At 39.2% G+C, this 23,643-nt stretch overlaps 1 protein-coding gene across 2 annotated transcripts; it reads right to left on the bottom strand.

Annotated features, from left to right (window-relative positions):
• Positions 1–9,824: 9,824 nt before the first annotated feature.
• On the bottom strand, positions 9,825–20,744 carry SLC35G1 (solute carrier family 35 member G1). 2 transcript variants are annotated; one of them, XM_083843412.1, is made up of 3 exons: positions 20,077–20,744; positions 15,226–15,406; positions 9,825–14,704 (listed from the first exon to the last, which is right to left on the bottom strand). In XM_083843412.1, the coding sequence occupies exons 1-3, from the start codon at positions 20,162–20,164 to the stop codon at positions 13,945–13,947; spliced, it is 1,029 nt and encodes a 342-aa protein (XP_083699538.1). In that variant the 5' UTR covers positions 20,165–20,744; the 3' UTR covers positions 9,825–13,944. The 2 variants fall into 2 exon arrangements, with proteins under 2 accessions (XP_083699538.1, XP_083699537.1); XM_083843411.1 differs by lacking the exon at positions 20,077–20,744 and adding an exon at positions 19,147–20,067.
• Positions 20,745–23,643: the final 2,899 nt, after the last annotated feature.

Below are 23,643 nucleotides of genomic sequence, written 5' to 3' on the forward strand. Positions count from 1 at the left end.
AAAAAAAAAAAAAAAGCCCAAAGGTTTTTCCTCAGGCTTAGCTCCAAAATTCACCCTTCAGCTAGGACTGCAGAAAAGCACGCACACGCGCTCATGCAAATGAATTCTAAAAGAAAATTAGAAACACATGAAAATAAGGACTGTCTTCTTAACTGCACTCTGGTTTCAGTACAGCAAAAAAAATCAGTGATTTACTAATGGATAGGCATTTTTTCTTACGAAGGAACATGCAGGCCTTATCTGTAGTGAATTCCTCACTTCTTTCAGCCCAATGGTTCGGTCTACACAGACAGAGGCAGCAGAAACACTGCAAAGACGGCTCCGGCGGCACAGCCCAACTCTCTGCAAAGCACAGCCCTGTCTTCAGCAGATGGTGACTCTGCCCCAGCAGAAAAGTCTTTATGGAATGACAGTTTCCTCTAAAACAGCTATTATTTCAGTAAATGCCTGATATTGAAATTACTTTATTGTGCTTGCTAGACAAATAATCAAAATCTGTGTCATTTTTTTGCTGATTCAATAAAATTAACATAGGGAAGACAAAATATTTGAATCTCAGGAACTGATTTTAAAAGATTAACTCTGGACTGGAGGTTTCTTATGTTCCAGGGGCTTTGCGACTATATTAAAGACTTAGTGTCCCTTTACGTGATGTGAGGTTTGATTTGCCCAGCTGACTGTTATAAACAGCAGCTGCCACAGAGGTCATCCTGAAAGCTGAATGACCACGCTTGAAAATTTTTGACATTTCAATTAGGAAGAAAGAATAAAAATGATAAAATAAATAACTTCTTAAAATCACTAATACGATGAAATGCTTAATGTAGCTCTTTGGAATTTACATTAGCTGCTTGACTTTTGAATCATTAGCGAATTTGTCTTCCAATTAATCTTTGGAAGAGCTACAAAATATTTTGAAGTAAACTTGAAAGAAAATCAGCATTGTTTTTACATATCACTAAGAAAAAGTATTTCTTTTAAGGATAACTTTATAAATATGGAATCATTGCATTATGGCTTTTTGGAGGGCTACATAAGTTTTAATCTGACAATTTTCATATTTCAGTGGAGTAACTCCTGATACAGATCCAATTAACAAGGCCTTTTATGCCTCAGCTATATTCTTACCATATAACTTAGATCTATTTTTGGTATGATTTTTTGCTACACCGTTATTTCATTATTTTTATTTTTAAAGCTAGAAATTGTACTAGAATACAAGTCTTTTAGACACCAGAGGAACAACTTGGCTTTACTTCATATTACAATTCAGGGCGTGCTGTAAACAATGGAAGTCAAAGTATTAACACTACCAAATGAATAAAGGCATTACACCATAATTTTCTGTTAATCTTTCCTAAAAACAAAAGATGGAAAATGCATATTGATGAATGGACTAATCTATAAGAACTTGGGGGTAAAGAATAGTACATAAAAATTGGCAATATTGCAGTAGTAAGTAATCAACACTGACATTCCAGACCAAATTATACAGCCGTAATGAAAATCTTCAGTATTGAGATGGCTGCTTTATTGCTTCCTCATACAGTCTCAGATTTAAAGTTTCTCAAATGCACAGGAAAGTCTTTGATAAATTAGTAATTATAAAGTGAGTTGTTTCTTGAATGAAATTACATGTTTCAACCAGGATGGAGTATTGTCCCGAGCATCCAAACAATAAAGCCTGATTTGTCTAAGCTAATGAGATTCATCTATCTTTGTACAATCCCATTTACTGTTCAAGTTCACCTGACTAATCCTGTTGAACAGTGTTTTATTTTTAGGCTTTTTCCTCCTGATTTACAGTTTCAAAGGAGTTTTAACAAAAGGCAGTTTTTTATCACCTCCTAATTATGCCTTTACTTTGGATACAAAATTATTATTGTATGCAGGGATTTGTCAGAAACCAACAAGTGAGCTAACTTGCCAGTGCTCTGTCATCACTTTAAACAAGCAGCCAGCACAATATGTTATTCATATAATAAATTATAAAACCTCTATTATAAAACCATTTTCTTTAATGCCCATGTCTAAACAACAACCTGTCTACAGGGCCAATTTAGCATTCAGATCCTTTATTGGCAACCTGCCACAGTGTATATTTGAGCAAATTCAAGAACCAATGCAACAATTTGCTTATGTAACCAGCCAGAGCTGTTAAAGCCATAAAATATTTTTTAAATTAGTTTAAAAATTCAGAATTAATACTTTTGTTCTTCTTAACGTTCAGATACTTCACATAGGATTATTCAAAGTGCCCACTATGTAAAAAGTGTATCTCAAAATCTTGTAGTGTCTTCCTTTGAAATTTGTTGAAACTTATTGCTTTGCATGGATATACAATACACGCACATACAGAGATTTAACGATTAATAACATGGAGGAAATGGGAATGGAATCGTGTAAATTGCCAGGAGTTTTGTTGCCTTTTCCAATAGGCTGTTGTTCTCATAGGACTTAATTCTGATATTAATATCACTAGAATCACTTATTTTTTGTGCTACAGAAAGCTTGTCCATACTACAGCTAAATAAGGCCACAGTTATGTATTTATTGCACATACACACAAAGTTCAATGTTATCAAACATTTTGTGCCTGTTTCTTCTCCAGCTGTTCTTAAAGGACATGCCTGTAAATGAAACTTCATCAGCTCAAGACTAAGAGAAATCTTTTATAAGTTTGAATACTTGAAAAAAGCAAATCCTATTTGCTAACACTATGCAATCTTCACATCAAAATAGGGTATTTGACACGTGTATAATACATGACCTTCTTGAAATTAGTAATATCAAAATGAAACTGTGCCTTGCAGAAACTGACAACTGTTCCACGGTGCTAACGTGGGCATTACCCAACTCTTCCAAGACTACTTCAGTATGGAAATTATAAACCTTTTATATATATAGATATATGTTACATGTGTATGTGTGTATGTATATATATATATATATAAAACATATATGTTCCTTCTACCTCTCCAATAACTCAGATTGCTGTCATTCAAAGTCCACAGGATGGAGAAAAGCTCTATATAATTTTGACGTACACAATTCAGTGAAAGCTTGCCTCATCCTACAAGTAAACGTCGAGGCAGTGCTTTTCAGAGCCTGTTCTAATATTGAGGCTGGGACATTAAGTATTATGTAATAAAGTCTAAATGTACCAGAGTTATCTTCTATAAACTTTCATATCATTTTCATGAATTAGGATAGAGTCTAAATAAAAATAACTGGCAGCTTTTGCTGTTCAATCTGTTGCAAAGCATTTTTCTGAAACCCCATACTCTGAATGTCTTCATCATGTGTTTGCTTCATATTTATCATATTCTCCCACCTGAGTGTAGTACTTTAAAGAAGGCATTTTACTCTTTCTGAGGAATGACCTTACATGTAAGGCACTTTGATCTGCTACTAATGCCCTGGTTGGTTGAATGACTGCTAACTCTGCCATTACGTTAGGAAAGTGGATGTGTTTTAGGAATACGAGCACGCAAAGGTTTGGGGGAACTAACATCCTAGAAAAAGAGGCAGTACAAACACAGGGATCTGTATGGATGTTGACGAAAGTGTCTGAAGAGGACAAAAGGAAGTAAAGGAAGTAAATTGACAAGGAATTAATTACAAATAAAGGGGATTTGGAAGTGAGGGAGCCCTTCATGGAGCTAGCTGAGTCCTGTCTCCACCGTGCAACTTGGGAACTCCATCTTACAAGGAGTTCACCTAATGCTAGCCAGTTTCCCCCTCATCACTCTGCATTTTGGAATCCCCCGTTTTGTCATGCATGGAGAGCTTCCAAACCCGGAGCATAACACACATGGTGCTCAGGAAACCAAGGCGGGTTTGCATGCACAATGCAGCGCTTGAGGAGCCCAGCCCCTCATGTGTCTTTTTCCAGCGTAGCTCCTGAGTGAGAAGGCTTTGAAACAATAAAACTGAGGTAGATTCAAAACATGTATTTAAGCAGTTAGTTTATTACAGCTTGACAAAAATAAAACTGTATCAATTTTACTGAGAAAGCATACGATTGGACTATTCAGATAGCCCAATGTGCAACCAATTACTTCTTGTTTGGTTTTTGTGGCAGCTTTGGTTGGCATTTGCTAGCACATGGGAACTCTGGACAAAATAAACATCTGACAGGTGGTATCCGTCTTCTCCATCAGTGATGGAAGACTACTTTCTGTGATGTTACACTTAAGCAATCCACTTCTTAGATTAAGTTCCTGCAGCTGTGGCTGCCCCAGCAACACAGTGACACCACCTGCAGCACTTGATTGGTGCAGAAATTTATTGCAATTTCTTGGGTACTTAGGGGCATAAAAGATGTATGTGGAAACCTATTATTTGTCGATTTGGTTTCACCATACCATCTTTTTAGAAGTGCTAACAATAGAATAAAAAGTAACAATCATATTGCTCTAAGTTTAGATTTATGAAAAGCAAGTAAGTCCATTAACTGCCCAAATTGTTCTGAAAAGTCACAAAAGGCACTTCACACTTTTCTGCAATTCTGATGTAGCATTACACTTATTAATTAATTGAAAAAGAAAATAAAGCGAGAAAAAATCTTTCAGCATTGTCATAACACCCATGTTTTATCCTGGTTGGCACTTCAATGTTTTATTGAGATCTATAAAAGACAAGTAAATAATAATCTACTGTTTTCTACAAATTCAGGTTGGCTGATTAGGTGTTGAAAATGTGAAAGTATGGGAGTATTTGTGGTTAACTTAATGGTTATTCAGAAATGAGTATGTATGACCAGGACTTTCCATCAACGTAGCCAGACAGTCAGACTGCAAAAAGTGTAATTACTATTCTGCTCATTTCTTGCAGAATTAAAAAAGGACATGAACTTTTCAATATCTATTACATCCTTCTCCATGGATGGGGAACATTATTAAAATTACTGTAAATTCTAAAAATATGCATTTTAGAATCAATGTGTGAACTTCTTGTACTATTTAAAGCAAAAAAAAAAAAAAAGGTTGCCTTGTTCCATTAAGTGCCACATCAGTGCACGTAATTTCATAGCTAGTCCTGAACAACTCAGATCTGTGTAATCTTAAATAGAACAGAACCTTAGTAAAGTGTTCTTTCTTCTATAATAAAAAGAAAATAAACTTCAGCTTCTGTTTTATATGCCAGCTGAGATTCCTTGCAGTAATTCTTCCACATCTGCTCTGCAGCTTTCAGGTTTATAAAAGCAATATCTCCAAATTTCCTTTCATCAAAACAACCATACACTATGTTTTATGGACATGTTGTTACCCTGTAATACTGAGGCACTAATTACGTCTTGAATCATATGCTAGGGCTAAGAAAATATATACATGCTGTTATTAGACAACTAATACTGAAAATCCCGAACAATCTAGCCAAAAATTCTTCAAAGCGTGGTAACACATCAACGTAAGTGCACCTGAAATTACCACAAAAACAAAATTGACAGGTAAAGATGTTAAGCAAAGAATAAAACTAAACACAAGCTCAGGACTACACCAGCAGCTTCTGAACTCTGCACACACAGTGCTCCCTTACCCTGGAGGGCACAAGACCCTGCGTTCACTCCCACCTCTGACAGATAACAGGGAGCACAGCTCAGAAGATATAAGTGGCCAGTGTACTTTAGAGGAAGTTGTATGAAAGCACGGTATGATCTCTATAAAATTCAGAGGGTCTAAAAAGATCCCTTTACCTCAAGGGAAGAACTAGGCTGCACGTTAAAAAAATGCAGCTTAATTCTGCATGCCTCTGTCAAGAAGTTCCTAATACACCAAGACTTATGCGAGGGAAATTAAATGTGAACAATGATTTTTCTTTAATTACCTATCTGGAAGATATTTTTAAGTGTACATATGAAAGAGGACATCTGTTTTCTCTCAAAAATTGATCAACAAAGACTGTAGAGAAGTGCTTTCAATCCTGAAATGAAGCTCTAAATATCCAATAACAGGAGACTAAAGGCACATTAGAAAAACATTACAAAATGTCTGTGGAAGCACAGAACTTGGAAAGACAAGTGTCCTCTAGAAAATTTTAAAGAGCTAAATCAAATTGCCAAGTATATTCCCCTTGAGGAAAACAGCATACGAGTTTGTTGAGCAAAACTCTGACGTCTAGAATGTTACAGGCTAACATAAAATAACACCCACTGCCTAGAAACCTAGAAGGTTTCCAGGTTTCAAGAAAGGCATATTAAAGAAAAAAAAAAGTGTTTAACACTAGCTTTCCTATTTTCTTCCATTCTAATCCTGGGATAAGAGTTGTAATCTGAAGTAAGCAACACACTGTCAAGGGTATTCTTATATAATCAGAAGAGAACGAACTGTTCCTTTTCTTCCCTAAATCTGTACCCAGTGAGACAGACGGGGCTCATCACGAGGGCTTTGCTACAGAGAGCTGCCACTGAAAGAACAAAGATTTTCCCTGACTTTTCCTTTCCCTTCTTTCTCCCCACAACCCTTCCTAGTGAAGATGAGACAGGGCAGGCTAAAGGTATGTGTGTCAAAATGATGTACAATAGAAACTTGCATTAATATTTGACAGTTCTGTTGATGCAGGAAATATGGTTAATCCTTAATTCCTACAGTTTCCTTATCTTAAAAAAAAAAAAAAAGTATATTTCACACCCGCCTTCCCTAAAAATACAACATAGCCTAACTGCGCTAATAACATCATAAATTGCAATCAGCTACCTGTTTTTTATTTCAGATTAAGAACTAATGAATTGCAGGGGAAATACAACTGTGTGGTTCCTGCAAGGGAAGCAGAATAGCGAGATGAACGACATGAGCAAACCAGGCTTCTGGGACAGGAAAGCCTACCTTGCTATTTGTAAAACTCCCACGGGAGATTTTGGATTGTAGCATTTCTTTGTCATTCACCGTTTTTAATAATGAAGAAATGTTTTGCCATATGGCAAGAGTGAAGAACGTCGGCTAAGTGTTTTCATATGGACTTCCTACATACATTACTACAAATAGCAGAAAGCAGAGTCTCATTCACACCATATAAAGATGTTAATGAAGAAATTGAATACATCTATTACAAGGCACTGGTTGGCATAAAATATTTCTGGTAGAGTGAAAGCAGTACACAATCAAGATTACTTTTGAAAAGTATACCACTTTTTCTTCCACTTCCTGATCAGAACATGATAGTGACTGAACAGCTTTCACAGTAATGTAAAGGAACATTTGTTTTAAGAAATAAATTACAAATGGGAAAGTATAAAATAAACATTAGTATCTGACTCACACTGCACTTTATATGAAAGAAAAGGGATTTGCCACATAGCCTTTCCAAATTATATAAAAAAAAAAATCTCTCCTTTAATGTTCCTTAGCTTCCCCAAAACTTTACAGTACTTCCTATTAAATAGAACACCTACTAGTGCCAGCTAACCCCAGCGAAAAATCTGCCGGCTAACCTTTCAATGGAAAGCAGATTGACGAGTATTTTTCCTAGCTCAGAGCAGTTAAACGTATCGCCTCCTCTCTTCCTAATATTTCCCTGCCTTTAATTAAATTGAAATTGGAACAATTGCTCCTGAACTCAAGTACGCTTCAAGCACTGCGCTGCTGTGCTCAAAAGCTTGCCTGACTTTTCCATTCCATCAGTGGGTCTGACGAAGAGACTCATCCAGCAGACCTGGTCCTGTCTATCCTCCTGTGCCACAGCCACCAGCGTAGCAGCTCCTGGAGAACCCTGACATTGGAAACATTCGGGAGTGGGGCCCTGGGGATTAGGAGCAAAGAGATGCACATGCTCTGCCTGAGCACCCGCACCGGCGAATCTGCTTGGGAACCTCATAGGTGTCAATCCCCGTCCCCCCAGTAAAAGTCATGGCCAAACAGGCAATGTTTCTGCAACCCCCCTAAGCAGGAGAAAAACAGAGCAGTAGATACAACATGCTTGTCAACTGCTCAGACAGCACACCTGCTCTACTTTCATGCAAAACTAGAATTATTCTAAACTCAGTCTAACCCATCAAACACTACTCCCAAAGAATTTCAGTGGGAGAATGTACTTGTCCCCTACCCTCCTTTTTTATTTTTTTAAGAACACTTAGGACATACATTAGATATACAGATAGTACAACACTCAGAAAAATCCAGTATTAATAATGATATTTACTTAACATTGTGTACATCACACTACGTGGAAGCTTTTATTGTCTAAAATTGTGGGTTTGAGTTTTTAACATGATTTAATCTTAGGCGCTAAGGAATAAATTAAGAAATAGAGCCCCACCTACTGACAGAACAGCCACAGTACCCAGGAAAAAATTAACTTGATACTTGCAGGCCAGAAAACACGAGTTTTCTTTCCAACTGCCTTTCATACAGACCCCAGAATCGCTTTATACCAGCAGGGCAATAACTGAAGTTTCTCATTTTCCCTTTGCTCAATATTTAAGCTCAGATGACAGAGTAGTTTCTTATTATCCTTCCCAGAAATTACTCCTACTTTACAGAATAACATAGGAACTTTAATGCATAGCGTCAGAAAATAAAATTCAATACAAAGTTAATTAAGAAAACAGAAGAACCAACTGGAACCTATTTCAACGGTCAATCTGTATATTTTATCTCATTTCTTACCTCCTTCTAAGGCTTCTAAGACTGCTTTATTTAGTCTATAAAGAGACGCCTGAGTTATCCTTGAAATATTTTGTAACTTCAGCAAAAGTTTGTTTTCCAAGTAATAATTGGGATCCTTTCTCATGGAATGCATAGACATAATTCTAGAATTTTGTTCTAAGAGTCATGCTCCAAAAGTCTCAGTATTTCATAACAGCCCTCATCACTTAATGGGATATGTGACTATCAGGTTGCAAATACGGAAGGTTTTTAAATGTTGTCTATTGAAAACTCTTTTTCCTCCTTTCCCTTGAAACTTGAATTTCTATACAGTATATATATAATTGACCCCCAAGAGAAAATTGCAGAGCTTCTCCACAAAATTCTTTCACAAGCAGTCTTCTGCTTACTCCTGCTACAGTAAGCCCTCATGGAAGTGTACTGCTGTTCCTTTACAGCCCAAGAAACAAATGGTGTCAAGTCATCCTACAGTGAGTTAATTTTGAGTATATATAGTGAAGAAGAGGGTGCTGGCTGGACAGAGAATTACTACTAGTAATTCCCCATTATGGAACTTGTCTTCCTTCTTCTATTTTCCCCTCTTTAATGCCAAGTCACACACAGAAATAAAGATTCATTACTTGGACAAATCTCTCAAGCAGGCAAATACCCTTGTGCAGATCTGCTATCTTCTGCTCTTACACAACCAGACACTATTGTAGGCGGAATCTGTTATAATAAAAATTAAAAGAAAAAAAAACTATAATCTTTTTGTCGTGTTTAACAATGGTGGCAATTTTGCAAACAAGATAATCAGTTTTTCTTCTGCTTTTTCCTCCTTGGTGAGAAGTTAATTATTGAAATAGTAGACAATGGGAAGTACTGAGATGCATTAAGTATTACCACTTGATGGAAGGGACGAGACTTGAATTCAAATCAAGATGCGTACGAAGGAAGAAAAAAACTGCCACTTGAACACAGGAAAATACAACTTTACTGACCCATCCATGCCAGTTTTTCCAGTTGAGATATTACCGTATGCAGAAAGCTGATGGAGCTTCTTTTTGTCTACAGCTTGTTTTTAAGGCATTAACAGTGACACAGCATGCTAACAAGTAGTAGCAGGATTTGATGCGTATGTTCATACTTAATAGGGACTCCTTCATTAACAGTTCTTTCACAAAGCTTTTACGATCACTACATTCAAGTATGTTCTACTAATCAATGCAAAGCCAGAGATTAATTCAAGTTCATTTTATTAGCAATGATGAATATAAATCTCATACGAAAATATTCTTGACATTTTGATATGTAAGAAGTATCTATAAAAATATACTACTACATAACAAAGCCAGTAAATTCTACAAAACGTATCATTTAACATATATTTAACAATATATAGGACACAGTAAAAATCTGTTAATTAATGCTGAGGGTATTTATACCTCATTATTGTCAAATGACAGTTCACAAAAAATACGAAATTGCTCATTCTGATATACAGAAGTGCTACCATCATCGATTTACAGAAACGTGTATGTTTCGTCCCAAAGTTACCTGCATCTGCAGGAACATAAAGCCACAACTTTTCTTTGGATGGACAGGCAGTTATGACCATGAAAACATTCTATTGTTAACTGCAAAGCCCTGCTCAAGTCAGTGTTGCACATCTGTCAGCATTATGAACCCTGAATACACACATAGACAGAGATCATGCTTCTACTGTCCTTGTGCAATCGATGACAGATGAGCCTACAACGGTTAACAGAGAACTGGAAAACAGATTCTTCATGGTTAATTACTGCCAATTAGCAAGGAAATAACTTTTTTAGGAGGTTGTCTCTTTAGAAATAAACTTTCCTCCAAGAGACAGCTCCTGAACAGAGCTCTTCAAGGAAGAGAAAATTAGGGCAGTAGGGGTGTTTTTATACTAAATGATGGTCAAATATGTGTTACCCATCTTATCGTTATCGATTACAGGAAGATGCACCTTAGAACAGCTTTTGGAATGGGGAAAGAGCCTAGTTTCAGAAGAAAGATGGCACACTGAATTAGTCATTTCACCAATGCTGTTATGCTGAGGTTGCTTCATGTCTGGTGTTTGACAGCTGCAAGAAATCCTTTTTAATGCATTTGTCCACACAAGGAACTTGTCATATTCTTAGTGTACAAATACCTTGAGGGCTTTTAGAGCATACCTTGACAACCAGCTTAACCTGAAACTGGCTGCTGCACAGTGACAGTACACAGCTTTTTCAGCTACCAGCTTTGTATAAGAGTCAGATACATAAGGCTTTAAGGCTATAAAGTCTCACTGAAGACAACAGATGATTACAGTGATTTGCATAGTAAAGAACATAAAAAACACGTTTGTGATTAATCAGTAACAACTAAATCTTTTAACACTGTGTTTATGTGCAAAACAACCAGTAATTACTTATTTCTATATTCAAGATCCACTGAAATCAGTATGTTGAATTAATTAAGTTGTAATTCCAGAGTAACTTTATAGAACAGCAGTTACAATGCAACAATATTCCATCATATTACAAAGGAAAAGCTTCCTATTAGGAAAGCACATTTATTGAACTTAAATACTGTAAAGATCGTAAGACAGAGGTGAGGAACATTAGTAATATATTTCTGACATAAAGCTTAGAAAAAAGTAACATTTGACCCTGAGGAATTTGCTATATGAAAACTGGGGAAAAAAAATACATCAGAAGAAAGGAAAAAGAGGAAAAGTGATCTGAAATAATCAAGGCTCAGCCAATTTCATTTCAGATTCTCAAACAGTAAGCTTGGGGCAGGGAAGGGAAGAACAGAATTTGACCATCTTACTAGCCATTGTAAAAAACACCAAACCTTCAATTACTTTAAAAAAAAAGAAAAATCCTTGTCCTTTTGCATAATTTCATTCTATTCAGGGCTACCAACTCAAGAAAAAGAATTACCAGTTACTATGCCAAGTTGCTGACTTTAGGTCAGCTTATTTTCTGCACTTACATATATGCTTAGTGCAAGAAAATAGTCCTTTCTTCAGTAGTGTGTTCTCAACCATGTGTAAATAAGATTCTTAACTATTGAAATCACATGAGCTAAAGATTTTTCAATATAAGCTTATTTTTATTCTGTACTGACAACGTAGCATTCACACACCACAATTTAAACTACTGGCTAACTCCCCTTCTTGGTGTTTTGACATAATGATCAAGTTCAGGACACTCTGGTTTTGCCCTCTCCAACAACCCTACAAAAAAGTTACTCAGCTGAAGCAGCTCACCACATAACCACAAGCACCAAACCAATGGGAGGGACCAAGACTAGCTGACAACTCAAATTTACATCAATACGAACTGCTTTGGAACTGCACCTTTATGAATGTTAACTTATAAATACATGTACGTAAACATGAAGTGAAGCAGTAAAAAAAAAAAAATGCAGTCTATTTTCTGTTCCTCCCTTGAAAGGTGTTACTCAATGGCAGTGATGGCTGAGCAGCAGAAGAAAGAATCCCAGTCTACAATTTCAAGTATTAAGTAAAATGAAGGCCAAAATGGAAGTTTTATTATTAGACCATGTTTTAAAAAGATGTGAAAGCAAGTTTCGTACTATTCCTGACCACGTAAGGAGTAGCTGAACTTCAGCTGTCAGGAGAAACAGAGATCAGACAGCCATACACAGAAACTGATTTGATCACGAGGATGGAATCTGCTCGTGTCCATAAACATACATAGATTCAGGGTGTTGGTTTAAGTACAGAATCTTGCACAAAGATAGCTCCTCTTATCTAAATACATCCCAAAGTACCATACATGTTCCAGTTCTTCAGGACTTAACTCCCCTAGAGCTGCTCTGCCAGGATGCAATGTTTATTGGCCACAACATGCTCCTTTAGAAGACATGAGAGTGCGTAAATAAATATCTGAAAGGCCTTGTGATGCAAAGGATCAAATAAAGATCCAACTTAAATTTTTCTTTAAGGACTACTGAAACATGACTCAGAAATACACAAGAATTCATTTGGGAAAACACCCCTACCTTACACTAAACATGTATTACTTCTCAAACAGGAGGGACACTCAGATCAATAACAAGCTTTTTTCCTTAGTATTTGTCACCATCATGATAAAAGCTATCAAAATGAAAAGCTGCGTAAGAGAAATAACTAAATGCAGATTTAAAAAGGCCAGCTGGAGAAATAGGGCTGAAACTGCCCACTAGCACTGCCTGATGCAACGTGCAGCAGATCCATATGCATAGCTCCACCCTTCCACCAAGCTCTCCTCAAACCTGTTCTATAAAACCTTTGCCACAACCTTGGCTAATCTGCATTTTCTGTGAGACCTCGATTTGTCTGCATTCTCTTGTAAACTCTCATGAAACAGGAGGATTTACATTAAAGCATTTGCCTAACTTTATGAAGGCCAAGAAAACAAACTTGGTCTCACAAAGAATTTTTGTACAGAATAATTTAAACAAATCAGTCTTAGCATTTAAAATAACCTATATTAAATATCTAAAAAATATAATCTTTTGCATAGAATAAAGAAAAGTGCAGCTACAGCATAACATTCCATACCACAAGAAATTACTCATTTACCAGTGGTATATAGCTAACTGTTGTCTCTCCCGAGACTGCAGCAACTAAAGTCATATTTACTGAGAACATTATATTAAAAGAGAGGGATTACATTGTTTCATTGTCTGTAAAGTAGGTATAAACTTTTTTTTTTTAAAAAGCAAATCTGAAAAATTAAGTTTCGAAAATTATTTCTGTTGACATGACTTGGAAAGATTAAATATCATTTGTTCTTTTAGAATTACATTAAATAAATCCCTATATATTTGGTTTCTGTTTTGTGAAAATAAATTACAAAGCTTGTAAGAGTGCAAGCTTTATCTGTTCTAAAAAAGTTGACCGTTTTTAGGATTAAAATTCTTTATTTCCTTCTAACTTCTTTGCATTGCAATCCCTCTGGTAATCAAGCACAGGATAGTACCAAATAAGCTTTGGAGAATTCTATTTCCACAGCTCAGAATAGAGAAAGGACCTAAAAAGTGGAGAAGTAGGTACATGAAGTTTAGGAAAATAAAAGCCCAGCAACTGTTGTCCAGTTTAGATGGAAAGCAAGCAACCTTTAAATATTTTCCTACTTCACATATTTGCATGTCTAAATATAAGGAAAAAGCATATACCTAATCAGTTGTTAAAGCATTTTCTTTTTTGTTTTAAAAAAATCAACTTTTATTGGGTATAGTTTGATACTATAGTTTCATGAAATATTTAAAATAAATAAAAATAAATATTTTATATATTTCAAGATTGCTAATTTCTGTAATGAAAGTGTCTGTGTAGTTAGATTTCATTTTGTTTAGCTTTTTTTGAGCTTTGCCGCCACTTACGAATGGCAGTTCCAGAACTACTAGCTACTACGCAAAGAGCACCACCCACAGTCCACCAAGTTGGTAGATGATTGAGAAAAAGAATCTGTAAAATAAAAGCAAACACCACATCCATTGTTTTCATTATGGCTACAGGTCCAGCTTTCTCTATCTGTAATGCTTTTGTGAGAAATATCTGACCCCCTAATCCTAATAAGCCTATCAATATTAGAAAAACTCTGTCTTTACCACAATATGGTAAACGCCATTCATTCATAACAAACAGTGCTATAACACATCCAATGAAACCAATGACTGCATAATACCAAATTGACAAAAAATAATGCACAGATTTTCCCACCTTTCTGAGTATAACAAAAGTTGAAGCTGATGACACTGTGCTTGCAATTGCTGCAATAGTTCCTTTAAGATGATCTGCGTAACTTCCTTCAATCCCCATAACGTTCGACCCAAACAGAAATGGTGGTCTGGCAATAAGAACCACTCCAGTGATTGTGAAGAGGGTAAACAGAAGATCCCAAATACTGTATTTCTCTTTGAGAAAGATCCATGCCAGCAACGACGTAAAAACAGGACTGCTAAAAGTTATAACTGTGGCATCAGCTAGAGGCATTACTTGGAAAGCATAGTAGAGAAGAATCATTGCACTAGAGCCAAGGAGTCCTCGGAAGAAAAGAAAAATTCTTTTACCTTTTGGTCCCAAAAACCCTGTTCTGAAAATTAAGAAAAACAAAAGTGTCACATTAATGTCATTGGCTTGCTTATTTCATGACCAACATCCATTTACATTTAAATGTACAAAACTTCCCGAATGAGGGACATATCTCAAACATCAAAATACTGTTAAATGTTTGATCACAAAGCTGTTTACTTCCATCACCACATGCCAATCACATTCAGTGTCAGGAACCTATTCTAGTATTAATTTTGTGCTTGCAAAATAACCCCCAAATTATTTACAAATTATCTCCTGTTTTTAAGAACACTTCTACAGGGTTTATATTAGAGGTATTGGTCTTCCATGAAGTAATTTCTACGATTCAGGGAGTGAAAGATTTTCAGTTTTCCGAATTGAAATAAGAAACTATCAATTAATCCAAAACAATGCAGTTAAGCATACAAAGTCAGAATTATAATAATATCACAATCTGATTTAAGATCCAAATTATTGAATGATAGTTCCAATATCTACTTTTAAGAAATAACTTTAAATTTATGTTTTTTCTACACTTACTTGTAGTATATTAAACCAGGAAGAACAAATGCCATTTGGAAAATGCATCGAAATGCACTCACTTCCACTGAATGTACATCTTCTATCTTTTTAAGGAATAAAGAGGCCACTGAGAAAAGGAAGGCAGACAGTAAGGTATAAAAGAGACCCAGTCCTGGACAGGCAGCTTTCTTCTTTGTTCCTGCAACAGATAAAACTCCAGTTAGTAATGATCTGTCCAGCTATCAGTGGATTTTTTTTAGATGTCTTTACGTACTGTAGTGCTGTGTACATTTGTAGCCATTCTTGCAGTACACAAAGAGGTAAGCAAAAGAAACAAGTGCAAATACCACATTTATTTACCAGCCCTACCTTGAAAACATGTTCCACTAATCACCACAGCCCTCCTTTTTTCCTTAAAACTGGAGACAAAAGATGAACTCTAAAACACTTTGGATACAAAACCATTCCTACATTTCTCATAGCCCTGTGTCAGTTAGCAGCCTTCTTTGAGGCATGACTGCACTTTGGGGTATCCATTATAGGACTAGTTGTGTGATTCTGACTGCTGCCAATGGTCACCAAATGAAACTGACTGCAAAACGGCCCATGGTCAGATTATGAAATACAAAAACTCATTATCAGGGCATTACTGGATTATTGAATACGTTAATTAAGGTTCCTAAGCAACAATTCAGTTTCCTTTCTCACACATGCGTACATGTAAAAACTGTGTAAAGAATCACACTTCTGTTATACCTCACACATATTTTACAGCTAGATGACCCTAAATTTGATCTAGAACTACAGGAGTTTTAGATTCAGCAAGATATTATATAAGTTTTTTATTCAAATAAACATCAAGCATACATTTTTAAACCAGAAGAAATGAAGGTGTTTAGCTTTAAAACACCGTCGGCCTCCTACAGAGTGCTGATAATTATAAAACTTCCATGAAGACCTTAGCTTCACCTTTGATTACACTTATCTATCAGACTTCCTCCTCCCGAAGCAGTTCCTAAGTCTAATGGCTTCTATTCAAGCTTGCCTCAGGCCTACTTCACTTCAGTGACATACTCTTCCTCGTTCCACCCATCTTCTCCACCCTCTACTATAAAAAGAAAATAGAAAAAGTGAAAGTAAACAGAAAGAGTGAGCCTCTGCTTACCTCAATGTGGTCTCCAAAGAAACCAGCCTTTTTTTTTTCCTCAATATTACTTTGCTGCATAAGAGGAACAGTCCTGCCACCGAACCCAGAGGTGAGCGCCATGGAAAAGAGAACCTCTCTCAAGATTAAAGCGGGATGTTACCTCGCTATCTTTTTTCTTTGTGTCTGCTTAAAATATCGGGGGTTGCCCTTTCTTCTACAACACCCTCTAAAGATAACAGCGAACTCCACATCCACAAAGCGGTGTTTTGATAAAAGGATGCCTCATCTCACGCAGCACGGCAGCCACGGAGCCTCATGGATCCCTTGAAGCATTATCAGCAGGGCACTGCTGTGAGTTGCTTAGCAACTACATATGGTTTTGAGGGTTGTTTTTTGTTTTGTATTTTGTTAATTAACAGAACTTGTCACAAACCATTTCGATCTTCCCTGAGATCAGCACTCAAGACTGAGGGCCTGTTTCTTACTGTCTAAGAGCTGTAACTGTGGGCTGACACATTCGGTACAGCATTGATTCCTGCTTTAACAGTTCTAAAGACCCAGGCTTTACAACTGCAAACGGGATTTAATATAGGCACAAGGCCTACTTTTCAAGAAATACAGCCACACGACAGCTGAAAATGAATGGCAGTTTCTACTAGATAGAAATATTTCTATTTAGCAACAGTCACTCACATAAAAGGAACTATTAAAATTGCCACTAACCAACACAGGTCATGGACGTCTACCAGCTATCAAACAGAGCAGATTTTTAAAATGTTTGTGAATTACATAATGTCCTAATCCACGCAGTCATGCAAAAGAAATACAAAATCAACAAAGTCGCTAATATTAAAGCAAGGGGAATCAGACTGGCCAATGACCAAAATGGGAAATCCAAATGCAGGCTGGCTTACGGGAGAACACAGCACAAACAGAGCTATTATCTTATTTCAGGCACGATAGCTTGCCTGATTACTACAGAATGAAGCCAATCTAAATAATGGAAGCGTTGAAATGGAAAACCAGTCAAATTACAGCAAAGCAAGCTAAAAGGATCTTACACCCAGAATTAAGCTTTGGATTAAAAGAAAAACCAAAAGGAATTCATTTCTGTAAGCTACCCAATACACCTAACCTACCAGAAAGGGTATCTTGTAATACTAGAATTTAAACCATCGTTTCATATTGCCAAAGCACATGCTCAACACAGTGAGAGTTTTATTTCCTTTTAAAAATAAAATGGTGCAAGTTCTTCCACCAAAAACAAGAACTGCAGTTCCAAAGTACTTATTTCAAAACATGTTCTAAGACAAAGTTCGGTTAAGATAACATTCCCACCCCACAGAATGCTAGGCCTCCAAACTCTAATCCCATGCCATCAAGACACCCAAGCACTCACACTTTTTATTAAAAGTGTAGCTGTCTGAAAATAAAAAGTTTCAATTAGTACCCATCCTCTCTTCTGAGTGGCTATAGATTTGAGACTTGGCATTCCAGTTTCATTCCCTGGCTATCTCCATGCATAAGGCTTTCAAACGATCTTCCACTCCTGTTTGAAGTCCTAGTCAAATGCCTCCCACTGCATGCAATCACCTGTGCAAATTCTCTTTGCATTTTAATGTCATGCTTTCCAACATCTTTTGTACTTGAAAAATATATATTGCAAAAAAAACCCAACACCTATTACATACATGCGCACCTTAAGAGCGGTAGCAGAGACTGGCCACATGGAAAGAGGTCAGTGAGAACTTGATTCTCCCAGACCTTCAGAAAAGCCAGGAGAAGGTGATCTGTTCTTCACACAAGAAGGACCAGAACAGTTCTCTCGGACCACAAGAAAGCACCAGGGGCACAACAGCCTGCTTATGAACTAACCACGGTCATGCAGACAAGATCCAGGCATGAGTCATAAAGTTCAGCCATTGACTCAACGTTTTGCTAGACAGATTACACAAAAAAAAAAAAAAAGTTCCTCTTTGGCAAATAACTGCAAGTTTCTTGGGATTTCAAATATTGTTTTTTCCAAGCTTTGCCTCAGTACTAATGTAAACTTCACTGGTCTGCCATCCCTTTTGGTCTCTCCATAGCTCCCTGTTTAACAAGCATTGCCATTCTATACATTTTCTACTGGAAAGTTAATTATAGTCCATATTTAATAGGAACTATTCCCCAATGTAGTTGCTTAAAAATTAAGCATGCTTAAGTACTTCAGACGACTTAAAATTATTTTAAGCTAGCATTTATGTTTTAAATGGAAGCCACAACGAGCCTACAAAAACATGCTGTTGCATATTTTGCACTAAAGCTATGGCTTCATCAATTCAAAATAACAGAGTAAAGTGAGAGACTGATATAGAGAAGAAGAATACAGTCACACAAAAGTACGGTGAGCGTTACCAGGGAAGTCACTGCTGTAAGCAGAGTCCCTCCCTGTTACTTTCAGGAGGGAAGCGATGTCCCTTCTCAAAACATGTACAGCGCCGCAAGCTGAGCCTGTCAGCTTGGATTCACCCCAAATCAGCCTCACTTCACAAGAAGAGGCGAACCCCAACACCTGTATTAGCCCCGGAGCGGCAGGCAGCGGGGAGAGGAGGAAGAGGGCGAGGCCGAAGGCGCTCGCCCCGTGCCCCGCGCCGCCGCCGGCTGCCAGGTGCGGTGCGGTGCGAGCCGGGGCCCCCGGGGCCGCTTCCTCTTCCTCCGTCCCGGCGGCAATGTCACCCCGCGGGCGGGCAGCCCCGCCGGGAAGGCGCTGCCCCCTTGCCACCAGCCCCAGACCCTGCCGCCCTCCTCACCGGGTGCCTCGCAGCAGCGCGGCCAGGGCGAGCCCGAGCAGCAGCCGCAAACGCGGCGCTCTTCGGCGCCCGCCGCCTCCGTGCCGGGTGCCGGGTGCAGGCAGGGCTGCCCCGTGCCCGCATCGTCCTCCAGCCCCGGCGGCGCCTCCAGCTCCTTGTCTGTCCCAGCCGGGACAGCAGCAACCTCGCCAGCCTGAGACAGCACCATGAGGACGCCGGGCTGCGCGCGATGCCGCCGGCTCCTCGCAAGCCGGCAGGCACCTGGCTTGGTGCGCATGCGGTGCCGCCGCCCAGCACCGCCCGGCTCCCTCCCCCGGCCGGGGCGGCAGCGCCGTGCCCCCGAGGGGCGGGGGATGAGGGCCGAACCGCGCCTGGTGGCCCCGGGGCGCGGGTTCCTGTCCCCGTCCCTGTCCCTGCCCGCGGGGCGGCGGGAGCCAAACCCGTTCAGGGCAGGCGGGATGGCGCCGCCGGCTCTGCCCCGCGGTCCCCTCGGACCGCGGTGGCCGCCTGAGGGGGACCCGGAGTGCCGTGCCCGGGCGGGCGGCCGGGGCTCGGCTCGGCGGAGCGAGGCCGCGGCGCCTCGGGAGGGGGAGCCCGCATCGCGCCGGAGAGAGCGGCGGGGCCGCCCCCCGCCAGGCCCCGCTGCCGGCGCCCTCCCGGAGCCCTCCCGGGGCCCTCGCGGAGCCGCCGTTAGCGGCGGTGCAGGCCGCGGGCGGGCGCCGCCGGCAGACTTGGCGCGGCGGCGTTCTTCAGAGGGGATAAACGTGCGGGCAGGGATGATGGGGAGTTTCTGCAGGGACGCTGAAACGTCACCCGAGAGCCCGTAATAAAAAGTATATAGCGCTTACACGAGACTGCTGCCTCATGGTACCAGCTCCTCCCGCCCGCTCACGGGAGGATTTGCGCTGCACTTTAACCGATATAACTGACCTTTTATTTCAGCCGTTCCGTACAGCACGGTTTGAAGCCCTGCTCGCCCAGTCCTGCACCGATTTGAACAGCTCAGCTTTCTTTCCATGGGCCCATAAAAATTTAATTGTTACGAGCAGTGGCACTTCTGTGAAAGAGCTGCTGCGTGCACCAGCTGCATCCACAGAGGTCAAAATGGAGACGGAGGGGGTGTCTGGGGGGAAAGGCATTCAATGTGCATATGGAAAGCCTTATAGAGTGGTTAGCGGGATAGGAACATCATTTAACCGCTTCCTCATAGTATATTTTCCTTAAATAAAGCAATGCTGTCTGTATTTTTACGCAGAAGAATCAGAAGGGGGAGCTGGCCCAAACAAATAGGAAGTAGAGCAGCCCCTATACCCATCTAAGAGCACAGAGAAAAAGAAACACAATAAATTTTGAATTCTAGAATTCTTCCCCTTTTGAGCAAGTTGAGCTGTTATCAATAATTGAAATTGGAATTTATCTTTAGGAATCTCCAATAAGAGATTTACCCTCCCACTAATCTTTTAGTTGCATAAAATAATTAGTGTTTATTTTTAACAAAGGGAAATGAAATATATACCTTTAGCAAAATGAGTACTCCATGGTAAATACAAGCTATTTCACACAAAATATTTTAAGCTTTCACACAAGATAGTCATAAAAACTATTTCAAGCTTTCCTTGTCTCTGATGTAGGACTTTTTATAGTCTATGCTAATCCACCAGAGGCTATAAGTAGTTCATTATCTAGGAGCTAGCATTTGATTAATATGGCCAGAATTATTTCACAAATTATTCTTAACTTTAACTTAATTTAGAAGGAAGTGCAAATGCACTTGGAAGCCCACTGCTTTCACCAGAAGCTTACACTTTGCTGTACCTTGGGACAGCTTTTATAGGTCACTGTTTCTTGGATCGCCACAAGAAGCCGCAGCTATCCTTCCCCAGAGAAGTGTCATTGAAGAGCAGCAGTGGAAAACGTGCTTCTCAACCATCCTGAGGGTGGCAATCTCTCAGGTGGAAGACCTGGCACTTCCCTGGCCAGGCTTGCACAGCACAAGCACCCACAAAAGGTCCTGTCTCTTACCTAATGACAGCATTAGGTAGCTTACCTCTGGAGCCAGCAACAGCAGAAGCAGCACTTTGACTTGGTTTTTAGTAAGGAAAAACAGCCAAAGCATTTTATCCATACTACAGGCACAGAATGAAATTTAATGTGTTCTCATGGTTTGGGGCTATTTTTTATAGCCTTATATTTTGTTAAATATACAGATTTTATATTTATTTTACAATTCTGCCACTCCTAAACCCAAAGCAAAATTGCACCATAGACAATTTCAAGGAGACTGCAACACCCTCCTCTGTCCCCCCCCTTTCCTGCCCTGTGTGTCTGGCTTTGAACAGAACAACTAAGGGCAGTGCTTGTTTATGCCAAGATACATAAAGTGTTCTGTTTGCTCCTGGTCAAACTGCCAGTGAAACTGCCAGGCTTGTCTCAACTTGAAAGCTTCCACGTTCTGTTTGTAAAGTACAGCCCTCTTTTCTGAATAAGGAGAGCGCTTCCAAAATGACAGCGCAGCTGCCCAAACTAACCAGTAGGCAAATGTAATTTGCAGTCAGACTGCCCTAGATTGGAAAATTAAGTAGCTGCATAAATGTGACAAGTCAATGTTTTATGCAGTTCTTTCAAGTACAGATTAAGCCTCGTCTGTGTAACACTATGCTAGGAACTAGCTGTTCCTTTCCCCAGCACATTGCCAGCTTGCAGCCAGCAGTAGAGCAGTAAGCACCTCCTATAGAATCTTACTGGAGCACAAAGTCTGTAAAAAAAGTTGTACGGAGCTTGGACAATTTGACCGTTCTGACTCACATATAGAAAATACATAGCTATATACTCACATATATAAAAATAAACTACAATACCAGCTAGAGTGGTATTCATCTAAGTTGCTTTTCATGTTGTAAGTGCAGAGAGGGGGCCACCTTCTGTATAGCCAGCACTTGTCACACAGAGAATTTTCATGGGTTATTCTTTTCAAAGAAATACTCTTTTCAGTCCTCATCCAGAATTTAAGCAGACAGTTTTTGTCATTATAAATCCGAGAAACAAGTCAGTGCTACATTACAGTTTGAGATATAAACCTGACAGGTACTTTACAGTAAAGTACTGTAATGAATCATCTGGTCTGGGTCTGTGTGCCTGGTGAGCAATCTTCTGGTGTTAGGTTTCCATCACCTTGCCTACAAGCGCTGTCTCTGACTCTTCAGAGTGACTTTTCAGAAATTCTAACAGAAACAGGTACAAACGACAAAGCAATTATGTGAGTTTTGTGGAGAGCCGTGGGAGTTTTCTTTGAGATTATAAGAACTTTATCCATTTATTTTATCCAACTCTGAGTTATCCTAATAAGCTTTTTGAAGCACTGTTGCATCTTGGAGGTTTAGTGAGAACTAAAATATATAAACCCAGTTAGTCCTGAACTGAACTAGCCCTTCCTCGCCTCACATAAGGGCAGCATTTGCTCCGCATAGTGCAGGCAGAGAAGGCAGCAGGTTGGATTTCTGGGTACTGCATGCAGAACACCCCCAGTTATGTCTAGCCCAGTGTGATTTTAACACAGCTGTGCCAGCACAGTTACATACTATTTAAGCTACAAAAATAGTAGAAGATTTAAATAAAAACAGCAATTTGCACTGATGGCTTTTATTCTATAAAAATCCTACTTCTTTAAAACCAATTTTAAGATCTTAATTTGAGATTGAAGTCGTCTAGCAATAAATTCATTAAAACCAATATAGGCTAGTGCAAAAAAAGCAACACAGTAAATAAAACTTGCATTTGCTACTTTCCTTCTGAAAAGGTTTAGCACCAAAATAGATCAGCTCCTGAAATGCATCCAGCTCTTAAGTGCATTGTAATAGCAGTTCACCTCTGCGCATGAATGCCATAAAACAAATGATCATTACAGCATCAAGGAGGTTCATTGCCCAGGTCATTCATTCAAACTCATAGTCAACTCAGAGTTGTTTGGAAATCATGGAACGGCTGAGGTTGGTAGGCATATCTGGTCCCTTGAAGGGTCATCTAGGCCAAGCCCCCTGCTCAAAGCAGGCCAACTAGAGTAGATTGTTCAAGACTGTGTCCTTTGGGGTTTTGAACATCTTCAAAGATGGAGACTGCACAACCTCTCTAGGTGCTCCAGCGTTCAATCACACTCACAGTTGAAAAAATAGAAAAGAATATATATGTTTAAATGGGTTTTGTTTTGTTTTGTATTGTAATTTGTGCCCATTGCCTGTTGTCCTGTCACTGGACACCACTGAGAAGAGCCTGGCTCCATGTTCTTTATGACATCCCCTCCCCACTCCCTCTCCTCCTGTCAGATATTTATACATATTGATAAGAACCCCCCAAAACTTTCTCTTCTCTAAGCAAAAGCTCTCTCAGCCTCTTCTTGTGTGACAGATACTTCAGTACCTTAATTATCTTCATGGCCTTTTGTTAGACTTGCACCAATATGTCCATGTCTTTCTTGCACTGGGGAGCCAAGAACAACACTAC

The sequence above is a fragment of the Anser anser genome (assembly GCF_964211835.1).
Source record: "Anser anser genome assembly, chromosome: 7".
NCBI lineage: Eukaryota > Metazoa > Chordata > Aves > Anseriformes > Anatidae > Anser > Anser anser.